At 38.2% G+C, this 27,976-nt stretch overlaps 2 protein-coding genes across 2 annotated transcripts in view; one reads left to right on the top strand and one right to left on the bottom strand.

Moving 5' to 3' along the window:
- The window catches only part of LOC115620984, a 36,905-nt gene that overhangs the window by 3,546 nt on the left and 5,383 nt on the right, over nt 1-27,976 (bottom strand). The window lies entirely within an intron of this gene.
- On the top strand, nt 154-27,859 carry LOC115621885. The gene is made up of 9 exons (XM_030515713.1): nt 154-416; nt 22,398-22,588; nt 22,652-22,739; nt 22,810-23,206; nt 23,393-23,646; nt 23,715-23,795; nt 23,983-24,240; nt 25,964-26,056; nt 27,402-27,859. Exons 2-9 carry the CDS (start codon nt 22,421-22,423, stop codon nt 27,566-27,568), a joined length of 1,506 nt encoding a protein of 501 aa, XP_030371573.1. The 5' UTR covers nt 154-416; nt 22,398-22,420; the 3' UTR covers nt 27,569-27,859.

The following is a 27,976-nucleotide window of genomic DNA, read 5'->3' as shown; positions in this document are numbered from 1 at the left end:
GGCTCTCTTCGCTCTCTCACTTGGTTTACTTGTTGGAACTTTATAAAGCACTGTTGATATAAACAAAACTGCTAGTCTTAAACGAAAACGCGCTCGATTGACACGCTGGTGCGGATAAAAAGGAAAAATTTAAATAAATACGTAAACGAGTGCTCAAAGAGAGCGAAGAGAGCGCGTACTGTGAAAAGTGAGACAAATATAAAAACAAAAACAACTGCGTCTGCAAAAAATTAAATAATAAACGCGCCAAATATTTGAAATCAATTGCTTTTTATTAACTCAACTGACTTAATTGCCGTAATACTTAACTGAAGCAAAAGAAATTTATTTAGCAGCAACTAAAGTGAAGTCAACAATCGACTGCCATCGACCTCGACAGAAAGAGGAGAGTCGCGAAAAGCAACGGTAGGAGCGAGGTATGTACCTCTGAATAAAAGCTTTAGAAGCTATTAGCCAACAATTCTACTTGATTTACCGGCCGTAATGTGCTCGATTAAGATAATATTAAGGCTTCTTGTTGTACGTATTTGCATAAAAACTTGCATAGTCGTGCGTTTAATGAAAATAAGTTTGTTGTCTTATTGATTTTAAATATTTTATGCTCAAAGCTTTAAAGTATACATTATGGCCGGCGCACGTGACCTTGATAGCTGGCAGTACCCATTTGGCTGCTGACTCGCTTGCTCACTTGTCTCGGATCCGAGCATTGCAACACCATTCCGAATACTTAAAAAATTGCAAGTTTTTTGTTGACTCTACCACTTTTTCATTGTTGTTCACGACTTGTTGCAATTTGCATAGGACGGTTATTTATAAACGATTATGATTGGGTTTTGCTGGATTTGCATTAATGTCTCTAGATGGTCGTAAATGACTGCAGATAGCTTTGTAATACTTGAATAGGGAAGGAAAGGCCCGGATGCAGGGCCAGGCCAGCTTAGCCTCCATATGTATATATTTTGTAATAATAGTTATAGGGATATTAGGCATTTACAAGTAGGCAATCAAAGCTGAGTCACAGTCTTAATATTGAGATTTTGGTTGTAAAACTATCCACGCAACGAACCGCAAATTGAAAAGTTGAATGTTCATTTGAAAAATTGTGTGAGCCAGTTGGCTTGAAGATTTGCGTCACTATAAATACTTGTATATCGTATATATATATAAATGAATATATTCTGAACGCTAAATATATTTTATACTCTATATTTACAAGCTCTGTCAGCATTTGCTTTTTATTAGTCTTATTTGTTGTTGAGATTTGAATTGAATTACCGCATTTCAGAAAAAACTGAAACAATCATATCTGCATTATTTCAAAAATTTATCGGAAATTTTTTTATATTCATTTGTTTTTGTTGGGTGCTACAAATTTTGAATATATTTTTAATAAGTCAGCTTATCGCCTCTCTGTGCGGCAGATCTATAGTTGTATTTAATAATTGCTGGCACATTTAGAATGCCCCTGGGAACATTGGGTGCGCCATCATAATAAACAATTAAATTGTCAAATTTCCATGGAATTTTAATGCATGAAGCTAAAAAATGTCAAGGAAGCCGGGCACATGTTATTGGCCTATAAATATATATATTCCTACTTGTATATACTATAAGTGGATAATTTGTCTGAAGTAAAACAATGAATTGTTTTTATTTAATATTGTATTATCGCATCGAAAAAACCAACTGGAACACGTTAAACACGTTTGAGCGATCAGGTAAATAAAACTGGACCAGACACGGACACCAACACACAAGTGATCTTTAAGAGGGCATGTCGATAAGTCGAACGTGCTGCGGGTACTGCGAATTGTTGTCACACTTGCGGCTTTCTTCAAGAAAGCAAGACCAACTCCTCGCAGCTTTGGAAAGTGTACCGACCATGTTTGACAGTCACTTAAAGTTAACAAAAAGTAGCTACTAACTGAAGTAGCACTTTTGGTTTTGCTACACTCGCAAAACTTGTCAACTTAAGTGTAAAAAACTATCAGTTAACTTTTGAAGTTTCTCGCACCTGCTGAAGCTACAGTGGAAGATGCTTAAAAATGCCATTTTTGTAAAAGAGTACTAATTTAACCCAAACTCAGCGTTCAAGTCTAGAATACCCTATTCCCAACCACAACTATATCATAAAGTGAAAGATTGTTGTGAGACAACTCAAACGAACAGAATTTACTAAGATGTTTTGCATAAACAACAAAGTTAACCAATCGGTGTGATTGGCCTTACGGCAGCAACAAAAAGTAATGGCGCTATATATGGTTTGTATGCGACTTGATCTGCCCATAGATTTCAGAAGTATACTTGCAAACTAAGTATGGTGTCCGTAGCTGTTATAGCTTAAAAGTTGTCGGCGTTTAAACATACGGACGGACAAACATGTGTGTGTAATTCTCGTAATGCTGACCATAAATGTACTTTTAGAATTGGGTCTGCCATACGACTAGATAAAATATTAAAGAGAAAATGTTCAACTCACTTTTGAGTGAAGTTTTAAAGTTTTAACATTTGCTTGGCCAGTAATCTCCAACGGAGTTATGAAACGTTGAGCAGCCTTAGAGGCCCACAGTTGTCAAATATAATAATAAAGTTTGGGAACAACTCAAAGTAGTTAGACGTTTAGTTCGCAAATATGGGAAGCAACTGAACTAATATATATAAATGATTATATAATTAGTTGGTAAGCAAGAGCGGATAAGATAAAACGAGTATCAATCAGTATTAATCAGACTATGCGAAATGTGAGTTTGGAAATATCGCTAGAGTCTTTGAAATGCTTGAATGAAAAAACAACAAACAAACAAGGCTAAAAATGTAGAACCTTGCCCAACAAGTTTGAGATAACAATTAACATAAATGCATTAATTACTGCAACGCTTATCTAAATGTTTCTTCTGCTCACTTCGAAGGAAAGTTCAGAAATCTTTTGTTTTAGTTCAACTGCGTTTTTCGTGGGCTTGGACTGTAGCACGTCGTCGGCATTTAACAAGACTGTAAATGCGAGTCCCGCATGTGTAAATTCAATTTGTATGTAGTGCCGCCAACTCTGAATGACAGTCGAGCACATATAGTATGTAGCAATGACCTTGTCGTCACACCCGCACCCACACAGACACGACTAGCCCACAAGCCCACAAACCAAACCCCACACCTCAAAATACCGAAGCAATGTTCGCTCTTAAATATGAGCAGCGCTAATGTTTGTCTGCGGTATTTGCTACTCTACTACTATGCGTATTTATCAGTAGAGTTGACGCACAACTGCCAAGACAATACCTATAACAACAAACACAAGAAAACAACAACAACAATGGCAGCAGCTTTTAACCAACTAATGAGCAAAGCTGCCTTTGTTTGCCTTCTGAGGCCAGTCCCAGTCCCAGCGAACATTTCTACCTGAATAAGCCGGTTTAATTTGGCAATACGCGCTCTCTGGCGAGTGGAGGTCGGCTTCTCAACTCTTGCAATACAGTAATAGTACTATATAATGGCAGCAAGAACTAGAGGAAGGGCCAAAAAACAACAGATGTACTATACTATAGTGAGAGTCGCAACCGAAGTGGCTAAGAAGTGCGGGCAGGCTGGCTGATGCTGATGCTGACGCTGATGCTGAATTGTTGAACTTTTTGATGTAGTCTTAATTAAACAATTCCCGCACGTGGCATGAATTTGAGTAAGTTAGAGTGAGTGAGGGATTGTCTGTGTGCGTGTGGGTGGATAAAAAATAAAAACAAAAAAAGGTGAACAATTTTCAAGACCAACATTGGCTTCACTCGTACACTGATAAAAAAAAGCACGCAAATTTCCAATTTCCACTTAAATTTAAGAATTTAATATTCAAATATTAAAGTAAAAGTGTGACGATATTAAATCACAATGTGGAGATGTGGGTTTGATTCACGCCAAAGGTTCATTTTTCATAATTATAAAATATTTATTCCACTTTTTTGTCTACGCTGTTTTTTTAACTCAATATTTTCAATATTGACATTATCATACTTGCATATTTTACTTCTACAAGTAATATATATATATTTTTTTTTCTATAGAACCACAATTTTTAGCAGATAGTATTTTTAAAGTTCTGTTGTTATTATAAATAAATTTTTTGATGCTTTTTTAGTACAGATATAGTTTGGATCAATAATTAATATTAAAAGTGAGAAGCAGCTGATATTGATTAACACTTACTTAATTGAAATTTTAATATATTGCTAGAATATTTAAATCGGCTACAAAAAACTTCAAATTAAAGTTGAGATAAATATTATAATTTACTATGGAATAAAGTAAATTTAAATATTTGTTTTTTGAAGTGTGTGCATATTAATATTTAATATGGTTCAACATTAAATTGAATATGGCACACTTTAACAACGAAGTTTTACACTTTTTTTTTGAATATTATTCATATTAAAATCACTAATTGAATATGTTTTTATTATTATTAAAATTTTCGTTTTGATTTGAATATGAAATAAGTGAACATTAAATGTAGTATGAAAATATTCATCCGTACTATGCAACTTTTTTATCAGTGTACTTCCATGTATCGATGCATGGGGTTTTTTTGTTGTTTACATTGTCTTACTCGCATTGTTTATATTTTTCTTTCATTGTTTATACGTCCTAATTTTTAATTTGCAATTATTGTTTATACATTTTTTTATTTTTTGCTACATTTTACAAACGCTTGCCGCCAAACTTGTTGGTTTGTTTGTTCTTTAGCGAATTTGTTTAGGATGAGTAAAAAATCTCTGACGTCTATCTTCTAACGGTCTTTTTGGCTTTGGGTTCGGGTTAGCTGGAATTTGGGTTTTTTTGTGTTATTATTTTATTTACTTAATCATCGGCATGACTGAGCGGACCGTTGCTGTGCATTTGTAATGACGATACCTCATTGTCTCCGAAAGGACAATGAACAATGATTTATTTTTACTTCTACACGTCAGTCTTTAAATTATGTTGCTGTTTATTTATTCTACAATGTGGTTTGTAGGGTTTAACTGCCCATTATAGAAATGTTTGTCTACCTCAACTTGGCTCGCAACTCGTACTCGCATGGCGATGAGAGGCTCGTGTGGGAGTTTCTACCTCAAAACCGCAGACACGTGTGCGGCTGCGTTTGAAGTCTTGGCGGCTGCAACTTGCGTAGTCAGTCATTCATAGTATGTAAGTAAGAGTATATTGCCTGGCATTAGCTGCGGTTACTCTCTACTCTCTGGTCTATAGTTAATTGTGTAAATGGCACGCGAGCATGTGACGTAAACAGCCATAATTAAATGTCTACCATTAATTACACTGAAGGTCTGCTGATCGTCACTTTTCAGGCTTAACGAGCTTGAGAGCTACTTTCTCGAAACGGATAAATGGACAATGCTATAAGGTTGTAAAGCACATTACAGACAGCTCCAAGGAATTGATTGTCTTATTTTTTAAATAGTTTAATTGTTTGTCAGTCAGCCGGCAATTTCGAAATGTGTTTCAGACAAATGGGATTGTTTTATTTTTTATCTATTGGATAACTATCCACACAAGTTATATTTTGAGGAAGCGACTAAAAAAGCACATTTATGTTTCTGCTTTAAATGTCTTCTTTAAATGATTAAATGCTACGCTAATTTATTAAAAAATGAAAGATTGTCCGAGCTGATGGGATGACATCTTATTGCAGTGTATTGTGTAGTTCCTGTGGCTGGCACCTGTTAGCCTTACTTCAGTTAAATTTCTGGACTTTTTTTAAACATAAACTTGTGACGAAAAAGAAAACACATTTCAAGCTGCTGTCATAATATAGATTGTAGAATGCACTACAAGTCTAAGAATTACAGCCGAACTTCTAAGAAACATGGACTGTATATTCTCAGATATAATATATGCATGTTGTGACTTTAAAATGAAAAACAACAATAACTCCATATATTTATTTGTGTCTGGTGAACATATGTATGTACACATTTGTATATTTCATGACAACATTCTGCTGATTTATGTGTTACTATCGCAATATGTGTCACACCCGCAAGAGACAGCCTAAGTGTGCATTTCATTTCTCCAATTCGCTCTTGTTAAAGGCATTCGAGTGTTGTTAAACATGTTTATTTTGTTATCGCTTCTTCAGATCGTATGGGAATTCCAGTGAGTACACTCAGTCAACGAGAAACCAGCTTCAAAAGCTAAAGATATTTGCACAGTGATGCATTATTTGAAGTCAACAATACGGCACGTATGTACGTACGTGTTACCTTAAACATGCGTTTCATCTCAATAAAGGCTGAACAATGCTCAGCAGATTGTGGATTTCGTTAGCATCCACAGATTAAATAATCTAAGCAAACAAACTCGAGTCGTAATGAAAAGCAATTCATTAACTCAACTCTAGGGCTGACAAGTGTGCAGTAATGAAGCGTTTTGAAATGAATTCCGATAATTAAAATCTCAAATTAATCGATTGCATGCCCGCCGCTCCACTGTGTTTGAAGTTCTGTTGAGATGAGAAAACAGCCGACAAATAAATGCGGCCAAACAAATTGCCATGCCGCATTCTGGCTTCTATTTGAATAAATTGGCGAAGTGCAGAGAGCGTAATTAAGTGGCGAACAATCCTCGCTTTAAATTATAGCCCAGGTGCCATTTAATAGTCGTCTAGCTTCATGGCTAGCTGCACCTCACAAATGAGCAAAAAATAAAAAACTGAGCTCATCGACTGTAAATGATACGAAAATGGACGGTCGAGTTCCAATCTGACAATTGCCAGCATTAACACTAAATTCGAACGAGTTCAACAGACCCACCAACACTAGCTCTACCCTGCATGTCTAATTAAGGTTATTTATTTTCGGCTATGCTCAATGATCAGCAGCGCCAGCGCCAGCACAAAAACAATAAAAAAAAAGATATACTATAAGTAGGTGTGCGTCATTTGCTTATACAACTAGAGGAACAGACATTAAAAATTCTGACTAAAATTCAACATAAATTTAGAATACTTGTCAATCAGGCACATGTCTGTCATCGTTCGACGCAGATCTCTTCAACACTTCAGTTGGCACATTTAGTTTAAGAACAAAACATATGTATTATGATTGTCTGTTCTTTTCAAAGTCAGCAAAGCGAGACTGAGTGGAGGTTAAGTATACGATCAAGACAACAGCTTAAATATGGCAATTAGTTATACTTTTCATCATAAAAATGACTAAATTGTATTCTTTTCCGTAGGAACTCAGTTAGGTTTTAATAGAGTACTTAGTACGACCTCAGCAATACACGAATAGAAATACTAAAAACCGACTTTTTTCCATTGCCCTGAGTTTCCCATTCCAAATAAATACAGGCTAGATTGATCAAATTTTTGTACAATAATGTTTGAAATAATATTTATGTATGACAATATAATAATAAATATATCTTAAGTAAAACCCGATATATGTCCTTTGTTTACTCTAAAATGCGGTGTTTCTTTATAAATTATATTACCTTCAGTGAAACTGAAACATAAATGTTTATGCTATCTTGAAAACATCATGCCTTCAATGTTCTGCATTTGTATAAACATTTATCTCGCTTAGCAAGCCTTAATAACAAATGGTATCAGGCACCAAGCTGCCTAATCGACTACTAAACTCATCGCATAAGATCCTAATACTTTGACAAAACTGCTCCTCAATTCCACTCACGCAGAGCTCTAATACTAAGCGGCATATGCACATACATACGTACATATATACATATGTATGTGCTTAAACGTGTACCTATTTTATTTAGTGTCGACGACAACTGCCCACTGGGCTGGATTGGAGGCCTACTGTGCTGTCATCGATGGACAAACTAAGCGAGCGAATGAATGTGGCAGCAACTCGCAAATCCTTGCGACGCGTGCTTATTACAATCCGCCATTAGTTTTGTTCGTATGTGTGTGTGTGTGAGTGTGTGAGTTCCTGAATGTGCATGTCTATGTTGATGTTTGCTCAGCGCGTTTTAATTAGTTCAGCTGGCGCGCCCAGTTCTGTCCACCCCTCCTTTGTTTGACTAATTGACCACATTTTGTCAAATGGCGATGCCTCGGTCGCGGCTCACGACCCCATGTATCTCACGTCAATCATAAAATTCCCACAAATTGGCACGTGCTTGATTTATTGAGTTCGTGCTCATGCATTTTTCTCAAACCAAGATGTGAATTATAGTTGACAAGCGACAAATGCACTTTGGGGATATATGTATGTATGTATATTGAGCGATGAGTTTGTCACCTCGTACTGACTTATTGAGATGCACTGTGGGGCATCTGGAGTAGCAGCGTGTGTACACAGTCATAATAAATGTGTCACATTCACCCACGGGTGGAAAATCGAATTAGTCATAGTGTCGACTTGGGTGCAGCCACCATGACGAATTGGAAAGTCAGGCTTAAGAGGACTGTCAAATTTCGTATATTCCCATGGAATCGCACCACAAGTACTATTTCACGGCATGTTCACCAAGCGCCATTATGTCTGTTGGCAGCACCAACTACTAAATTGGGCGTAATTGCCAAATTCTAGATTACTAAATGACGGCAGCCATTACACTACAATGCTGGATAATGAGCAAAGAATTTTATTTGGGAGCCCCCATGAGTAATGGGAAAACCCTTAATGATGGTTTCTTTCCCTTTTATGGATATTTTCTTTTCTTCTTGACAAATTTTCAAGCATTTTCTTTTAATGTTTTAATTTTGAGAAAAAAAGGAATATTGCAATAATTTACAAATTAAAATAAGATGAATTTAATGTCTTAAGCTTTTAGTAACGACACCAGCAAACGACAAGGGAAACATTACGCGCTGATAGTTGTAATATAGTTTCCAGTTTTCGATTTGTATTAGAATTAAACTTAAATTTCATTGAATCAATTTCATCTGTCTTTATGGCTTGTTCTGTCTAAACTCTTTAACAAATTATGACTGGGTAGACAGGATTAACAGGCGAACTGATACATGAAAAGATATCTGCATTCGTAGGCATCATTAAAGTCTAATTGAGTCAATCAATAAATGCAATAAACGAACTCTTCTCCAACAACAAGAACACATATTTTCGAGTGTCTAGTATGTTATTCAATAGCTCGCATGAAACATCGAAAAAGAAGTATAAATTGATTTTGTGGTCATAGCAAATATAAATTCTATTTGCCTTTAACTTAAAAATGTGTTGAATGCCATGGACTGAGGAAATGTATTGGATATTTTGAAAAATACTTACAAATGCATTGAAATAACATTTTCTGTGCCCATCCCTTGAGCTTGACCGCAGTGGTTGTGTGAGACTGCAGCTTGTGGCTGTTGGCGCATTGACAATATCTTAATGCATTGCAGCGCTGAGCGTCTAGCAAGCCCACAAGCTGACCACAATAGAGAGGTAAGAGGGGCTTAAGCCTGGTAAAGTTGGCATTGTTGCTAAGGAATTTGTTTTTAAATTACTTAAAATATTTTGGCTTGCAAATTTAATTTCTTTTATGACTTGCTGCACAAAACGACGTGCTTCCATCAATACCGAATTGTTGGTTTGTGCTGCAGGATTCTGATTTTATTATCAGTTTTTAGCGATTTCCCAGGAATTCAATTCGCCAGCTTTAATGGGACGCTGAACCAATGGGGCGTATACGTAACGAGCCGAGCCAACCAACGACTATTTCGTTGCCTGCAGTAACCAATACAGCGACCGTTCAGGGCACAATTTTGTGGTTAGCAGCGGACCTAAATGGCGGCAATGTGACCACTTGAAAGCTTAAATTAAATTGATTTTTTCTCCCTCCCTAGCTATCTCTATCTCCCCCTTTATCACCGTCTCTCTCCCCCGCCCTTTCTCCCTTCTCTGACTCTTTCTCTGCGTTTTGAATAGTAATGAACATCTTGGACGCGCTTTAATTTCCATTGATGGCATCTATTTTGGCGAATTTAAAACGCACACTCCTACAATTTAGGCCATAGTCATAAAGTCACTAAATATTTAATGAAAAGTGCTTCTGTATACCCTCTACGTAGTGTATGTGTGTGTGTGTGTGGCAAAGTGCTAACGTTGGCTGGCGTGTTTGTGGCGTTTTCATTAAAACTTTAAGTCACTTTAGGTGCTGCCAATGGATGCTAGTATTTTGCATTATTTAAACAACTGTCGTTGCCACAATTGGGCGCACACTACACACTACACACCGCACACACGTACAACCAATCCTTGGTAGGCCCAACAGGCATCACAAATAAGCACACAAGCATATAGTAAGTATGTTTGTTTGTGTGTACGGGTATGTATGTTTGTATGTACAGATGAACGTTGCCGAAAGACTTGCACACATGTCAGGCGTCTGTTCTTCTCCCTCTCTCTCTCTCTTGCACTTCTGACTGTCTGTCTGTTTGTTTGTATGGGTTTGTGCGTGTGAGCATGTGTATGTGTGTGTGTGTGTGTGTGTCTACATTTGAACTTTTGACATTCTGAACAGCCCCCTACAGCGTCGGAGACAAGCACACGCACAGCATTCAGACAACCAAAACGTAACAAAGCACAGGCAGAGCAGAACCAAAGAAGCAGACAAAAAAAAAAAACAAAAATTATCTGTTCAGCATCGTCGATGCTCTAATACTCTACATAATTATAAACTTTTCTAACCTGCAGCCGATATTTGAAGAAGGTTTTCTGGCAAGGTTCTGTAATAAATTTGACTTTCCACAAAGAAATCTTCAAAAAGTTTCGTCATGGTAGAGTTTTCGCTTTTAGTTCACCTATTCGTACTTTTAATAATTTCATACAAAATTTTACAACACTGTTAAGCTGAAACTGTTGCATGCCATTGCAACGAATTGCGTTGAGAAACACTATTTACGAGTGTAGGTTATAGATAAGCTTCAATTTTCTTCTAATATACTTTTCTATGATAAGCTTAGGAGAATCACGCAGAACTAGTTTGTCAACATTCGTATTGCTTTGTGGAAAAGGACATTTAATTTCCTGCAGCTTAACCACGCTGGCTTGAACCGCCGATCTAAAGTGATTCAGAACAGTTCTACCTTTAAGATTGTGTTAAATTGTTTCTAAATAAATATTAAATTGATGAGCAATTCAAGCTGGGCGACCACTCTGTAGTGTTAAATCCTCAATTTGAATTCTAATTTGATATAAAAAATCAAGTCAAGTGTTTGCTAATCTGCTTATCATATTGGAATCCGTCACTCAATTAATAGTTGAAAGCATCTACATTGGATTTAACGCTAAGACTGCAATGAATAATACCTCCAGCTGAAGGGTATAGCCAGCAGCGTAGCCAAAAGAAGGGCGACGGCAACAAATTGAAGCCACAATTTGACAGACAGCGGTGATACGCATGTTGGGAATACAACAACAACAATAGCAGTCGGATCACCAAATACAATTACAACAACGAAAAATTTGCGTTTGCTGCGCTAATATTGGCTTTTCCATCCAACATCAGCAGCAACAGTAACAGTAACAGCAACAGCATCAGCAACCAGCCGCTGTCAACTTGTGCAAACTAAACACACACACCCACACACGTAGACAAACAGACATACGGACAGACAGACAGGCAGACAGGCAGCCTCACATCGAAATGCTATGCAGGGAGCGAGACAAATTGGCACACAATTTAGTAGCTGGGCTGTCAATTGTGGCGATGGTTTGTCTTGTAGCCGCAACAGATGCCAATAACATCAACATCAAGAGCAGAAGCAACAATTCAGCAACAGCAACAACCAACATCCTAGCACTTCCTTCCACTTGCCCCACTGCTCGCGACTTACAACACAATAATGCGCAACGTACGCGCAACAATTGGACAAAATGTCCAAAACGTCCGAAATGCAAAGGACAACAATAAAAATGAAAATGGCGGCAGCAATGTTAAGGCTCTTAGGCCTCGCAGGACAAACAAACAAAACTCAACATTAGAGCTCAGCCATTTCTCGAGCATTTGAAGCTTTTCCTCATTATCGTTTAGGGCCGCCAACCGCCAATAGCCAACAGGCAATACTGGCAATACGACGACTGCCAGTAGCGACAAAGCCAAGCTATTATCCACTGTGCGAGTACTGTAGAAAAGGCAACAACAACAAATATCTATAAATACTCAGAGCAGTAAATAAAAACATTTGTTTGCACATTAATCAAGCGCCTGCTGCGTTGACATGACAATTAGGCCAAATCGCTTGCTTGGGGGTCGCTCTGCAGCCAATTAAAGCCGAGCTTGTCAGCAGCTAGCTAAGGCCTGTTACCTGCTCCCTGTTAGCTGTCGGGAATGAAATGAATTGTTGCCTTTAAAACAGGCCAACAAAACAAAGAACTCATAGGGCTGCTCTTGAATGCTTCCACATGATGCTTCCACATGACCAAATGAGAAATGCATATGAAAGCATAAATGGAAATTGTGATTTGATTTGAAATGGTTTCAATTGCGAGTCTTTCATCATTTCTTTTCTCTTCGCTTTGACAAAAATTCTTCACATCTTCAGCTCCTACCAACTTTCTGGAAAAAATTTGAAAGCGTTCTAGTTACAGCTTATTAAAAGCATATATGGACTCGTATTTATTGAGAAATAAGCTATAGCTCGATGACTTTAAGCTACAGTTTCTACAGTAAATAGTAGCCTGCTGATCTGTGTGTTTGGTTGTCGATTTGTCCGTTTGCTTTTTCTGCTGCTGCTCCATCATTCTATCAGCTGCTTCTCTTTGTCTTTGCCTGTATTTGCATAAAGTTCATACTTTCTTCAAAAGCGCCCAAATATGTTTCGAAACCACTGGTGGGACAAAAAACAGAACAATTGATGCCAGTTTTAAAGTTGCTGCTGACTAGTGTACTTACATTGGAAACAGAAGAACACCACTCATCCCTCGATGCCTTGGACTGCACTGGATGTGGCACAGGCGGTACAGTAGAGTAGAGAGCCTGCCAAGACGCTGGAGCGCCACTTGAACCTTGGCAGACACACTTCACAAAAGTGGGAAACAAAAATATTTGTGTGTTTTTCTTAGGGAAAACATCTCTATCATGGCGAACTGGACGGGCCCGGCTTGCTGAGTGCATATTATTGGACCCGCCTCTGAGCAACTTTTGCAATTAGAACTCGAGGCAAAGTGGCGTCCATGCCGCAAAGTGCGGCTCGCTCGCTTGCCACAACTTTGGCGCACTCGAAATGGCTGCAAAAGTGCGCTCTGGTTGGTAGTTGTTGAACAACCAAGTAGCAAGCATCATACTACACTCTCCCCCCTCCACTCCTCCTTTCCACTCTGCAGCTCCCTGTGGCTGCACTTGTTGTGCTTTTAACGTGTTGCCTCTTCCTCGCCTCCTGTCGCCCCCACACCCGCTCCCCATTGCATTGTTACGTTTGGTTTTGCTTGCATACGAATATAGTATATGACGAGTATTTTTCTGTCTCCTGGCTCTGTTTTGTAATTGTGTGTGTGGTTTATGATACTGTCATTTGGTAAACTTATGTTTTGATGTCCGTTATGTATCCTACTCGCACTCACACACACACATACACTCGTCTTATAAATGAACTTCATGTGTCATTTCTGTTTGTGTTGTCAGAAGTGTCTGCACAATGCAATGGCAATGAGCGCTGTGTCAGTCGAGGCATAACCAGTTGTGCGACTTGGGAGCTGTCTGGGCTTGACTTACAATTGAGTCGAAGTATTGAGACCCTTTATGGCAAAGGAGGTGCTCCAGATTGGGGGAGTCCAAGACATGACAATAAAAAGGACGCAGTGCTTGAAGTATAGTAATTTATCAAGTCAAAATAACTTTACACAATGATGAGATAGGCGTCTAGTTCGGGAATGCTTTAAAAATACTTAAGCCAAATGTGCAAATTAATAACTAACAGTGCTATCAACAAAATGTTCGTTCGATCAGAACTTGTACGTCTTTAAGTCTTTTGGCAGCAATCAACAATTGCTAATAAAGCGTTTGTTTACTTGGTTTGTGGCAATAAATTCTTTCCGCTAAACATTTTTTGTAGATAATGTTTACGTCTTTTTTTTATTCTATGAGCGGAATGTAGATTGTTTCTATGTTTTTTCAGCAGCCAATTTTTCTATTTAATTCAAGATTTGTTTACACGAAGTGTCTGCGCTTTTATAAATTATTCTTATTTTAAATAGAACGTCCTTCGTGGTCATATTTTTCATATTTTTTTTAATTTTTATGTAATTTTTTGTTTGCATTTAGGAATCTATCGAAAACAGATGTAAAGTATGTGTGTAAATTGTTTTATAGCAGGCTATATCAATATAATCCAATATAATTTGTGTTCAGCAATAAAACAATTTAAATAATCATGTCTTCTTATATAAAGCTCGTTTTTACGTTGGAAGTAACTTTTTTTGTCAAAGAACAAAACACATAGTTTCATGATACAAAAAATTGTTAATGGTTTGTCTGTTGATTGTAAAATACTTAAATGCTTGATTAGCTATGACAGTTTTTAACAGAAAATGTGATGTGCTGTTTTTTATATAAGTACTAACTGCTTTCGTTTCTGCTTAATCTAATTAGATGGATATATACAGTGTGAACATTCTTTATATGAATAAATTGAATGCGTACCTGTTGCCTCATATTCGAATAACAATTTTGCTTTCCTTCTATTACATAGATAACACCTTAGATTAGGTATCCAGATCGAATGCGAAATCCCTCTGGTCAAACCAGTCTCAGTTCCCAAGACAAAATTTCGTTTTGTATCGCTCATAATATAAGTATAGTATAATGCAGAATCGGACCTTACAGCAACAATTCGATTCTTGTATACTCGTATGCATATATTTATATGATTGAGAGCAAATGCGTGGCAAGCCAAAGGCGCAGCTTAACAAGCCCAGTCCCAGAGTGTAGCGCAACAAATTTACTGCACACCCTCTAAAAATCATTTGCCTGATGGTTTTACTTTTGTTCCATTTCATTTTTGTTTGCCACATAAATTTCATTTTTACAATAACAAGAAAAGTCGGCAGTACGAGTATTTGGCCTGCAGGCCACACGGCACAACAACAAACAATGTGTGTGTCTGCTCAAAAGGCAACAACAACCACAACAGCAGCACTACAAAACAAGCAAAGACAAAACAAGAAATGTTCACAAAAGCAGCGTGAAAAATTGAAAAAAAAAAATTGTTTTGTGCCAGTTGAAAAATGCGTGTGCATTGAAAACGAAGTGGGAATCCGGTTGGCACATAAACCCAAAACAATGTATAAAGCAGCTAAAGGAAAATTCAAATTGTTGCACTTTGAAAAACAAGACCGGCAGCAGCTGACGCGAGCGATGGCCATGGCGCTTGTTACGTATACGCCCCATTGAGCGGCAGGCAAATCGCATTAAGCATTATTGCAACGCATTTCCAACGAACCACTTGGGCGTGATGATATATTTTTGAACGGGCAGTGATGGACGGCCGACCACACACACAAACACACACACAACCACACACACACACAAAAACAAGGAGCAACTTAATTACACTGCACAGTAAAGCGACAAGTGCTTGAATTGCCTGCCACCGAGTTTAAATGGCAGCAGGATACAGCATGATTGTCACAAGCACGTTTTGATAACATTTACCGGCGACGATGACAAGGATAATGATGATGGGGAGGACACATTGACGTATAAATGAATGCACTCGCTCACGTACGCTCACGCACGCACGCACACGACTGTGGCGTGGATTATAGGCCAATTAAAATATGAAATGACTTGCACGTTAACGCGCAACTTAACTCAAAAATGGCGGACTTTGTGCGCCGCATGCTATGCTACACTTTTTCACTTCACAGCTCAAACCGTCAGGCTATCCATTAATTTGGAGTCCGTCCATTTTTGCAATTTACGCCGATGCGCTTCATAAAAAGCAACAGCAATTTTTTCACTCAATTTTCCATGAAAATGAATGACTCATAAACACGCAGACACATACTATATATTGACTAGATGAGCAGAGCTTAACAGAGAGAAGTATTTTTAAACAAATATTTTGCGCGGCTGCTGCTTTTACTTTCATCTTTCAATCCGGCAATGCGTTTGAAAACATCTCACGACCCCCGCCGGCTATTTTCGTATTTTCAGGTCAATGTAAGCAAATCAATAAAGACGATGCTATCAGTGGACGTCGGCGTTCTCTTACCTCGCTGCATGCTCCCAAGTCTGTTTGCGTTTAATCACATGCGTTGAATCTGGCGAGTACCCTCCTACTTGTATTACTGCCTTCACTGCTGCTGTTGCTGATGAAGGTGATGCTGATGCTGATGAGTTCGCTCCCTGGAGCAACAAAGTGCTCGTAGATATTAGTTTGCAAGGTGCGTGCTACAATTTTCGATCAAACTTTTATGGCGGCAAACAAATCATTTGCTTTGGCTTGCAAAATTAAAAGCCAAGCACACGAGCCCGATCAATTTTATTGCACTGTCGCACGCCACCAACAACAATGGCCCCAACGACCCAAATGGCCGTTGCCGTTTAGTGACTATGAACCGAGCATTTCGTCTAAGCGACAAGTGTACAACGCGATTAACGTTGCCCCAACATGCCTCACTGCTCGATAGCCCGACAGGCCGACAGGCCGACAGCCTCATTGCTCTCCTTCCTGTGGAAGGCCGCACTGCCGCACGGCCGACTGCAATGCTGCAACCGCACACGGCGGGCGGCGTCTTTGACGCTACATGTTGCCAGCTAAATGGCCACATTAACTTGAAACGGCAGTTGCCTAGCTACCCACCTACCCTCCTATCCACTGATCCCATCCCATCCCACCTCTGCCATTACATTCCACACTGGCTGCCTGTGTGTGTGTGTGGCTCTCGTTCATAGGTGAAATTGCATTTGCCCGTCACCGATAACTTTGTAATGAGTTGTAATCGACGTTTAGTCGCATGTGCCTCCGGCTCCAGCTCCAGCTCCAGCCCTCGCTCCACCTCCACACGACAATGGTGTGGCAGTGTTGCCATTTCATTGTATGTTGGTGTCCCTGTGTGTGTGTGTTAGTGTGCTAGTTTGTGGCAACTTTGTCGTTGGCTTGTAAAATTCAATTTGTTTTGTTCGACCCATCGCAATCATGCAAACGTCTGTCAGTTTATGGGAAAATAACATTTAAGGTAATAAATATAGCGTTGAGGTAGATGTTTTTTCTTTGCGATGCCATTCTGTTAATAGTTTATTATCCAAAGGGTCATTTCATTCAGGTGCTTATTTTAAAGTACAAGCTACTACCTTTGCACGTAATTTCAAAATACCCAGCCAGTTTAATAAAATAAAATAAAGTTATAAGGTAGCCTTAAAGTCATATTTTTTCGCATTACTACTTTATACTCTTTTATAAAGTTACAGGAATAACTTGTAATGAATGAAACCCTATACATGAAATGTTAATAAAATAAACTTCTGAAACAACTAAGGATATCATTTTTCAGATCTCTGCTTCTGTTGCCAGTCTAGTAAAGCTAATAAGCCATAGCTATATATACAAGTATATTGTTTTCTGTTGCCAGTCTAGTAAAGGTAATAAACCATATCTATATATACAAGTATATTGTTTTCCAGCCCAATTATTAATGATGAGCACTGAAAGAGTTCCTGTTTCATGGAAATAAGAATAATAAATAATAATAAACATTGTCATCACACTAATTCTTTTCTTTTGTAAAAATAAAATTTATTGTTGAGTTGATCATTAGAGCAGCAGAATAACGCTTTAAGAATCCTTTAATAAGTATTTAATATAATCAATAATTGCATTATATTTGTAAGAGTACGCTATAATCAGAATATTAGACCACTAATAAATAGTTAAAGTTTGCATTTAAAAAGTGGCAGACATAAAGAATTTTTTCTTTACTCAATGTCGTGCATTTCTCTGATATTAGAGAAAAACTAACTAAACTAACTCACAATATTAGCACATGTATCACGAATCAATCAAACTAAGGCACTTAAACAATGCATTAGTCATCGTACTTTTTCAATAGAACAGCGCTGCTTTTTAATACTGTTTTTTCCTTCTCTTTTTTCCATTTATACACATCGTAGCAAGCATCATTAAAATTCAATGAAATTTTTTGTTCAGCGCCCCTTTGAAGTCTAATAACTAATAAGAACGGGCCAAATGCCCAAGTTTCGATTTAATTAAATTGTTTATTTTATTGTTCGGTCTATTGTTGGACAAGAAGCTTATTAAATTCAAATCAGATTAAAATAAAAATGTATGTGCACATAAAAGACTATACACATCCGATTCCATTACGGATGCGTATATTAAAATTTAATATTTAATCGTGTGCCCATCAACAGTTGCTCGGACGGAAAGTCAAAGGAGGGCTTCTCACTCACATCACTGTTCAAATCAAGCGAGTTTTAGTTGTAAACTTTATACACATGTATATTTATATGTTCTGCTTTTTATTTCGATGTTTCTTCTCATGCGCCCAGACGTGTACCCCCAAATGTGCGTGTGTGTGTGGGTGTGCGTCGGTTCGACGTAGCAAAAAGGATAATAATTTTGCAACAAATTGAGGTTATTCCCCCAACAAACTTACAATTTCCGTTGGCTATTCAGAGTGAAATTTCATGCCGGGGCTTTGTTGGCTCCGTTGCGCTTTTTCTGGCTCCGCTGAGCCTCCAAGTTGTGTACAAATTTTCGACTCCATTGAGCAGAACTACTTGTGGTGGCTCACTGATTGCTATGCTAAGTGTGTGTATACATACATATATACACGTATATATTATATATAAGCCTGCTTGGCTGTCTAAAAATAACAAAAGTGAAACGAAATGAAAGTGAAATTCGCAAAAACATTGCACATTTATATGGGTAGGACATGCACATGAAGGCGCAAAGAGCATTTAAGCACCAAAACGGTTACAGAAAAGGGGCAACATATTGCTCATCATCTAATCGTGTAACTTTTTTATTGCTTCGAAACGAACACCAAGGATATTTTTGATAGGCTATTTTAGTTTGTACCTAATAAGCTTAATTTGAAATATTTTTAACAGTAGCAGAAGACGTGAGTCTTAATTGCTGTTCTAAATAATAAAAATATAATAAATGTTGAAAGGGAACATCAAATATTCAGTATTTAATAATACTTATATTCTATACAGAATCAATGGACATTTATGAACGAATGGGACAGTTTAAGAACAAAGTTTTAGTTTTTTTTAGTCGGCATGTCGGAAAACAAGGTCACGCCTTCGTCGCGTCATTTCCTTTCGAATCAAAACTCATATACTTGTACTCGTATATCGTATTATTTACAATTGTCTTGCTTCGATATTTGATAGCTTCCTGGCCTCTTCAATTTATACCAAATAAGCTTTATTTGAATCAATTCAGCGAACAAGAACTAAGTACGTTAACAAACGGATGTTGAATGTGAAATTGTGTTTCCAAATCTGATAACAATACTCTATTAGATAAGAGGCTATATTTACATGAAGTCGGAATTAAATTCGAATACAATGCGCTTTGCCTCAAATGTTAAATCACAAAGGTAACTGCATCTGTATGTATAGTATATATATTCAGGTTTTATCACATTGCACATCAAATCTGTCGTCCAATGAAAATTCACAGACTGGAAACAATGGGGAAACGACAGCAAAACTTAACCATTAACTATTACAGAGTTCTGTTGTTGAAACATTAATTAATTAATTTAAGTTTAAATTGAACAAAGTTTTTCTTTTCAAATATCAAGTAAATGTTGTAATACGAGTAATAGTAAGCAATTCACTCACAGTGCAGATCTGTGTTCATTTCATTTGCATTTTTTAAATGAAAAACTGTCATTAACCGCAAAAAAGAAGCCAAATAATGCGTTACATTCATTATTATGCGAGAATGGAATTGAAATATTTTTTAATTACTGCACTTTTTCGTTTGCCACCCGCAGCTTATTCGATTAGCATGCAGATTGTGGTCACAAAAGCAATGGAAAATATTTGAAGACTTAATGAAAAGTGTTTTATGAGTTGTACGGTTAATGGCAAATATTTTAATGACCAATTACATTGTTATGTCGTGCTTAAAATAGATTATTTCATTAAAATATTTAACCAATTTGAGCTAAACTGTGTGGGCAACATGATGCTGCGACAGATTATGATTTACACTCCAGTGTCTCGGCGACACAAACCCAATTTGTCTTCATTTTCCCTCCTTAATCTACTGATGTCCTGTTGTCCTGATGTCCTGCTCGGCTGTGCCGTTCACTCCCATTACGCTCAATTATTCTTGCCGCCTGTCATTGCCGCGATAGGTTTTCACTTGAAATTTAATGCTTCATTACAGCTAATTGGTTGTCCCCTACTGTTCAGTGGTTTCTTCTCACCTTGCAACGCTTTTCGCGCTATTTCTAACACCAACAAAAACAGCAACAACTGCCGAGGCCGCACAAAAACACAAGATGAAGCAAATGTTTTAAGACGATCTATTTTCCTTGCTATACACTACAAGTTTAAAATTGAAAATTCCACGAGTATAATTTTTTTTTTGTGGGCAACTGTTTAAATACTATACTTTTCTTTTCTTTTGTGGCATGAGCTAATAAAATTCTACGAATGAAAATGAATCCGATTGCACCATTGATCGGTACCTTTTAGCTGACTAACTCAATTTTTAGCAACTGGCTAAAGAAGACAAAACAATCAACAAATTCGTCATTCATTGTGCTATGCGTCTTTATTTTTATTCGTAGACAATATCTCCCTTATCAAGGCAGATAAGAAACCGCAGCATAGAATCATACGTGAGAGAGCAAAGACCGTCCAGAACAGATAAGAAGGTTCTCGATATACCTAAATAGAGTAGAAGACTCACGAGAGCGCTCGTCGATCGATCATACTTGTATAGCTGAGTGCAAACATTTCTGCTTTCATTTAAAGAGGTCCGCAGCCATGAAGCAAAATTCATTTCATTTAGTGACGCGCTGTCAGTCGGAGCTTCTTTTAATTAAAGTATTTTGTTAATACTTGTACTTATCGTATACTTATCGTATATTGAAAGCAATTTCTCAGTGTGTAGTGTAAGTTAAATAAATTGGTGCAACTCAAATATTTACTAACGTCGACTTCTCACACCTGCTAAATGGAACAGCAATATTGTTTTAGTTTCAAATCAATATATGACAGATTGATTAAAGTGTATTGACAATATAATAAAAATATATTACTTGGTCATTTATTCGGAAGCAACTGAACCAAACGAATGCTGATGACAGACTAGTCTGTTCCCATTCGCATTATTTTTGTTTGCTTCGAATTCACCGGCTTTTCTTCAATTAAAAATAAAGTGGAAAAGCCAAATGCGGGTGTCCGAACTTGGAAATACTCTGTACATATGTGTAGAATTAATATAGAAATTAAACATTTAAGTAAAAATCTGTCTGAACTGGGAACCAAAGCTTTTCTCAGCCGTATTGCTTCAACTCACAAACTTCGATTGGGCTTAGATAAGGGTTTTGTGTAGGCTACTTCATAACTTGAAAATATTGACTGTTAAACCAAGTCTTTCAGTTCATTATACCATCGATTTTCACCAATTTCCATCATGTGAACAATCCCACACAATGGGGCAAAAATATGTCTTCATTAAAAATGTTGTGCCGGAGTGAACAAATCAATCAATAAACGGAATGCGATACAATTCCAGTTGCTGTCGTATCCAAAGTGCAGTTTTTATCAAACTTTCGATGATGGCATTTTTTGGGACATATTCCTACGTAGAAACCCACTCTTGCTTTCCAGCTGGCGCCTTAGTCGAGCTTCGATAATCTGGTTACTTGCTCTGTGTTTGCAAAAAGTTTGGTGGCATCAACTCGAAACTCTGTATGGGGCTTGCCACATTTGGTTACGGCTTTCAGCTTCGACTTGTCGCAATAATTCTGAGCGCCGCACGCAAAAGAATACAAAACAAAAAGTGGAAATTGTGCAGGGGGTATGAGAGAAAAAAGTAATTCAAAAGTCAGCCGCAAAGCAAACATGCAACAGAAAGCAAGAAAAATTGAACTCAACTTGAGGGCTAATTTGAAAACAAAGCTCGAAGCTCGCAGCTCGCAACTCGCCGCTCGCCGCTCGCCGCTCGAAGCCAAAACGAAACCAAAAACAAAGCCACAACAAATTTGCAGCTTCAAAACTTGCTCCAACACTTGGCGAACAAAACAATAGAGGAGCATGCGGATTGAGGATTTAGGAATTGAGCGTGGGATTGAGATGGAGATTGAGTTTAAGATTGAGAGATTGAGTGGCGCGCGGTGACAATTAACGTTGGCTGCCTCTCAATTTTCAGTGCAAGGGCCCCAGTAAAGTAAAATACATCACGAAAAGTTCAACTTATGCACATGCCCGAATTCTTTTATTTGCAGAGAAAGTGAATAAAGTGAAAGAGATGAATGGTGTGCTGTCAATTGGCGGCTTAAGCAGAGGAGCCGGAAGCCTGCTTTTCGCTGTACTGTTGCTGACGTCGCACGCTGACTGTCGACCCTCCACGGACGAGGCTGACGATGAGGTTGCATTGGTACCGGACGGGGATTACGGTACTGTGGACAATGTCGAGGTAAGTGGCAACAAAGAAAACTGAGCCCGCCCTCCTCCTGCTTACCCAGACTCTCGTCCCCAGTTCCACCATGTGAGAATCGTCGACGGTGTTATGCACGAGGATCATCCGGTGGTCATGTACAAAGAGGATTTCGTGAACGAGGATTACGGTATGCAACTTTCGCATGCACACATGCAGATACCATGTTAATACTTTTCTGGTTTCGTCTCTGCCTCCAGATCCCAACGCGAACAGGACAAGCCAACCAACCGACACCCACCCTAACACTAACGCGGATAAGCCCAAGCGACACAGGCACACCCAGCATCAACGCCACAGGAGACTAAAGCCCAGCCATGAGCTGAAGCAGCAGAGCAGCGAGTCAGAAAAGATGTTCTTTGATTTGTTGTCAGACCAACCCATTGCCAACGGAAAGGTTGATGACGACACGGCCGCGCTGAACATCGAAGTGTCCGAACTGGGGAATCCCGCCAAGGACGAATGGTTGCACAAGCAACACAAAAAGTATCGCAGTCGCCAGCGACGCAATATATATTATCGTTTACCCCACTCGCGTGTACCTTGGACGGCATTCGATTCCTACTCTCCCAGATCCCAACAGCAGAGCTTCCAGTGGTAAGTCTACGAACTATCCAGAATGTGTAATCGAAGCATAAACTTAAGATATCTGAAACAATCCAGCTTCTAATATTCAAATGCCTATTAAAATTTAATATGTTTTTGGTCATGTTAAAGATAACAATATAGGAGTATCTCAACCCAAAAAAAAAAGTAAATTAATAAGCTAAATTCAATTTACAGGCATGCTGTGCACTCCAAAGAACCCGTTTATGAGGGACCCAGGCGGCGACCCAACGGACAAAATCCCACGGATGTAGGCGTACGAGTAGGCGATGAAACCAACGAGATTTATGATCCCGATAGCCTGTTCCACAATTCGAATCCAGATGATGCAGATTTCTCGAAATACGACGAATTTAATCGCGAAAATGCTGGAGCACAGAGCGCAGTAAGCGGAGGAGCAGGAGCTGGGGCCAGCAGCAATTTGCAACCAAGTGAGTCTTTAGTAGAGCTTGACTACAGATTTGATATCCATTAATGACGAAACTCGTTTCTTTTATAGCCACAACTCGTCCTAGTTGGGCGGGGAGACCTCAGTTTGCGGTAACTGATGCTACAGATGATCGTCCCCGTTGGGAGCCATGTAAGTAATACCTCAGCATACGAGACCTGAGCTGAGGATCAGACATCATTGTATTGCCAGCCACACAATGCTTCCTCTGTTACTAACTCACTGCCATCCGAGTACATACTTTATTCCTAAGCTAAGTCGCGCTATATCGCTCCGTCTCTCATCCTCATGAATTGTTTCCATTTTTTGTACGCCACAGCGCGCAACATTCCAACGTCACGTCCCACATTCAGGCCTACGCCGACCCCCGCACGCCAACCCCCGCAGCCCACAAGTGCACCAAAGGTGTCCAATTGTGTCTGGGCCATCGTCAACTGCTGCACGGGGAGCAGTGAGAAGGTGCGCTACTACTGCTTCGAGAATTTCGGCTGCCATGGCGCCTTCTGGGGCGTCAACCCGTGCGCGAACAAAATCCGTAACCAAGTGATATCTCACGTGGCGCAGATCTACAATAGATAAGCGTTTGGGTGCGAGCTCCAAGCGGTGTTCTTACAACGCACTCGTACTGTATTCGGTGCAAGGATCTGCTTCAAAGAAGTATTGGTTCCGCCAAGAATTGTAGGGCATTGGAATAGTATTTTAAAACGTCGAGATTTCTCCGATTCCCACACAAACAAAAACGTGATAACACCGCTTCGGCATATTAATACATACTACACATATACAAGTATGCTATATGTATTTCAAGATATATTTATTTATGAACTTACTCTTAAGCAATTTCAAATTGAAGAAAATTAAATTTTAATTAACCTCTATTGTATTGTAATTATTTCTTTAAGTGCGAGTACCGAAAACAAAGCGAATCTTCAAGTAAATTGGCTTTTCTTAATAATAATTTAATAACTTCTTATCAACAAGTGGCAAGCACGGTCATTTATTATGTCAAAAAACAGCATTCTAATGATATGACAAGAGTGTTTGGGGTTTCTATGAAGCAATCAATTTTGTCAATAATGTCAATGTTGTTGCTTCCCCTATGGAAGAACAGGATGCTGGATAAACAATCAAAACGATTACGAACAGTCATAGATCGACGACAAAGAAGTTCTTATTAAGCTTATTATTAAACTGGAACGCCAAACGAAAAACAATGCATCAAAGTCGAAAGTTTAAAATTAAATTCAAATTCAAATAATCATAAATAGAATCGCATTGAAAAGAAGAAAATGGTATCAAATATATTTGAAAATCTCACAGGCTTCTAATACTTCTTGCTGATATTAGTTTGGAAAAACAAACCACATTTAAAAGAAATTGAGAGTACATTTAGTTTACAGGGGACAAGATATGCTTTACTTTAAGATTGTATTGTTTTATAAAATGTGTATGCTTGCTAACCCAATTACAAGTATAATTATATTATAATTTCTATAATTTAAACCGCACTTTTCTATCTTTCCATTATGACTATTGGTGAATTGGTTTAAGTAGGTTCGACTCCATTTATGTTGCATGCTAGCTTAGGGCATGGGAAGGGAATGCTAATGGCCCATAGTGTGAATCGCAGCTCACGACTTGGCTAGAAAACTCTGGTATAGGTGTTTGCGATAATTGCAACGTGGCTTATTTGGTCAAATACACGCTTATCTTTTGCTTAACATAACTTTAATCTTATGTAAGCATTCATTAGTCGTGTGCACAATAGAGCACGAACTTCATCTTCACACACACACACAAACACACACATACATACATTAAAGTAGCCCCCCTCCCCTAACGCCCAGGAACATAAACAAATCGATGGAGAAATGTAATTATGCAGCTGGCCAAGCAACCTTCATTGCTCCACACACTATCACCTTTATAATTGGCGCACTTGTGAGCATTAATTAAAATAAATAAGCACTGTTGTTGTTCCCACTGCTATTTACTGGGTTTGCTTGCAACGTGCTTGTTTGCAAACATTAACAATGGCCGGGGAACGGGTGCGACTTGCCGACTCGTAGGTGTTTACAATGATGCAGGGTCAGCTGCTGTTGCTGCTCATTAAAGTGCAAACTAAAGGCAGTTGTTTCCTAATTAAATAAGCAAACACACGCACACCAATACACACTTCAGAGGTTATGGGTAATAAACATAACACAAACACACACACACACACACATAAACTTAACCAAGACATACGCACAATCGATGCAAGCTTGACATGCCCGCAAATATGGCCTTCTTAATTACAGCGCCTGCCCCACCTGCTCTAAATGGAATCCCACAATCGGCATTGTCAACATCCGCTCCTCCATCACGCCAAGTGCCCAACAGAGGTCGAACGGGTGAGTCAGTCGTACATGTACAAATTTGTTAATGCAAGTACTTAAACAATGAAAGATTACTTCTAAGAAAAGCAGTCAATTTAATGCTGTTATCGTGCATTGTCGAGGTCTACAAAGAGAATTGTCGGTGGAAATCAAAAAACCAGTTCAAATAGCTCATAAGCTAATCAAGTACGAGCCTAGTTGTAGTTGTCAACTCTGAGATAAAAGGCAGATTGTACAAAATTACACTAAGTTTTAAAAGGCAACTTTTCCATTTTAATAATCGACTCTTGTTTAAATAGTGTTCTCTTGCCCGAATCAACTATTCCTTCAATACTTATACTGTATTTTATTTCGAAAATTTTTTTAGTTTTAGCAATTAATGAATCTTTATTTTCTGCCGTATTAGTATACTTTTACGTGAAAGAAGATTAAATCGGTCAGCAGCAACTGCATTGCTAACTGCAGGAACTCTGCACTTTCAAGTTCATTTACACGCTGCCACGGAAAAATCGAATGTGGTGTCCTTTTTGTCCTTATTTGTCGTGCTCTCTATGAATGAAACTGCTACCAAATTGCAACTACCAAGTTGTCTCAAGACCTTGAATTGTTTGGGAAATTGCCTTGCCAAAGAAATTTGAAAGGGTGATGGAACATCTAGTAGTTTCGTCCGAAGTTTCTAGTAGCTCGACCATTTGTCAAGGAAATAAGACTGAGTGCGCTGCTAATAAAACAATTATACTTATTATTGTTTATTGCTTTCATATTAAAACTATTAAATGTTTTTTTTTACCTTAAAGCAATGTTTGATAAGATCAAATGACATTTATTTACTTATTTATATTATCGCACTCCTAGTTGCATCAAGTATATCAAAGTATTCTTAATAAAAGTCCTATAAAGTTTGAACTATTAAGCAGTTTGTTACTTAATTTCTCCATTTTAATCTCTCTTTATTTTGTGGCTAGCCCTCGCTAAAAACTTGTAACTGACTTTAAAAAATGTCAAATCTCATAAAATGTCCTTTTAAAATATAGAGCCGTGGATTCTTAAGTGTCCAGAGTAATACTATAATTAAGGCAGTTATTATAATTGAAGACTCTGCAAAATGAACCCAATTATTGAGTTGTATTGTATGTTTTCACTTAATCTAGGTTAAGAAATGTTACCACTATGAAATATCATTATTAAACCATTGACACTGAAGTGATATTTATCTCGTATAATAAGTCTCTTTCATTGTGCTTTCCATAATTGAATTTATTCCTTTGTTAGAAAATGCCTCATTATTTCATTTTTTTCTCACTACTGTGTACTAGTATGACAATAATAGCTAATGGTACCCCCATTTCTTCTTCCGCAGAGACACACGTGCGATATCCCCAGGACTTGAGCTTTGTTGTGGGCAGCGCCTGTCATCGCGCCTCTCGCATCTGCTGCAATCGGGGCAACCTGGCCGTGATCTACGACTGCTTCTATCGCCAGAACTGCGAACACAGCATATCCGAGATATTTTCCGCTTGTTCTTAAAACCAGTCCAGCTGCGGAGCCACGCACACTCATACACACATACCTCCCCACACATACATCTGGGCTCTAACGCAGGCTTGCGGTACATGTGGACAGCAGGACACGTGTGATTGCCTGAGAACCACAAAGCGACGACGTTCTGGTCCTTAAAGCCTTTACTCGTATATACTACGTACAGCACGATTTATACCCATTGCCCATGCATTTACTATTTAAGACTTTGTATATAGAATTCTGCTCCGTTTCAATGTTATGCAAATAAAGGTGCGACGCCATGCAACGTATGAGGAATCAGTTGGCTTTTCTATACTCGTATGTATGTACTATAGTACTTACTCGTAAAATGGAATTTAAATCAGTATTTCAAATATTTAATACTTTATATTTTGTGTGCGAAGTTATTATTTA

This window comes from Scaptodrosophila lebanonensis, unplaced genomic scaffold, assembly GCF_003285725.1.
Source record: "Scaptodrosophila lebanonensis strain 11010-0011.00,11010-0021.00 unplaced genomic scaffold, SlebRS2 tig00000024-arrow-pilon, whole genome shotgun sequence".
NCBI classification, from domain to species: domain Eukaryota; kingdom Metazoa; phylum Arthropoda; class Insecta; order Diptera; family Drosophilidae; genus Scaptodrosophila; species Scaptodrosophila lebanonensis.
Note: the sequence above shows the minus strand (reverse complement) of the source record. Positions and strands in the feature narration are given on the sequence as shown.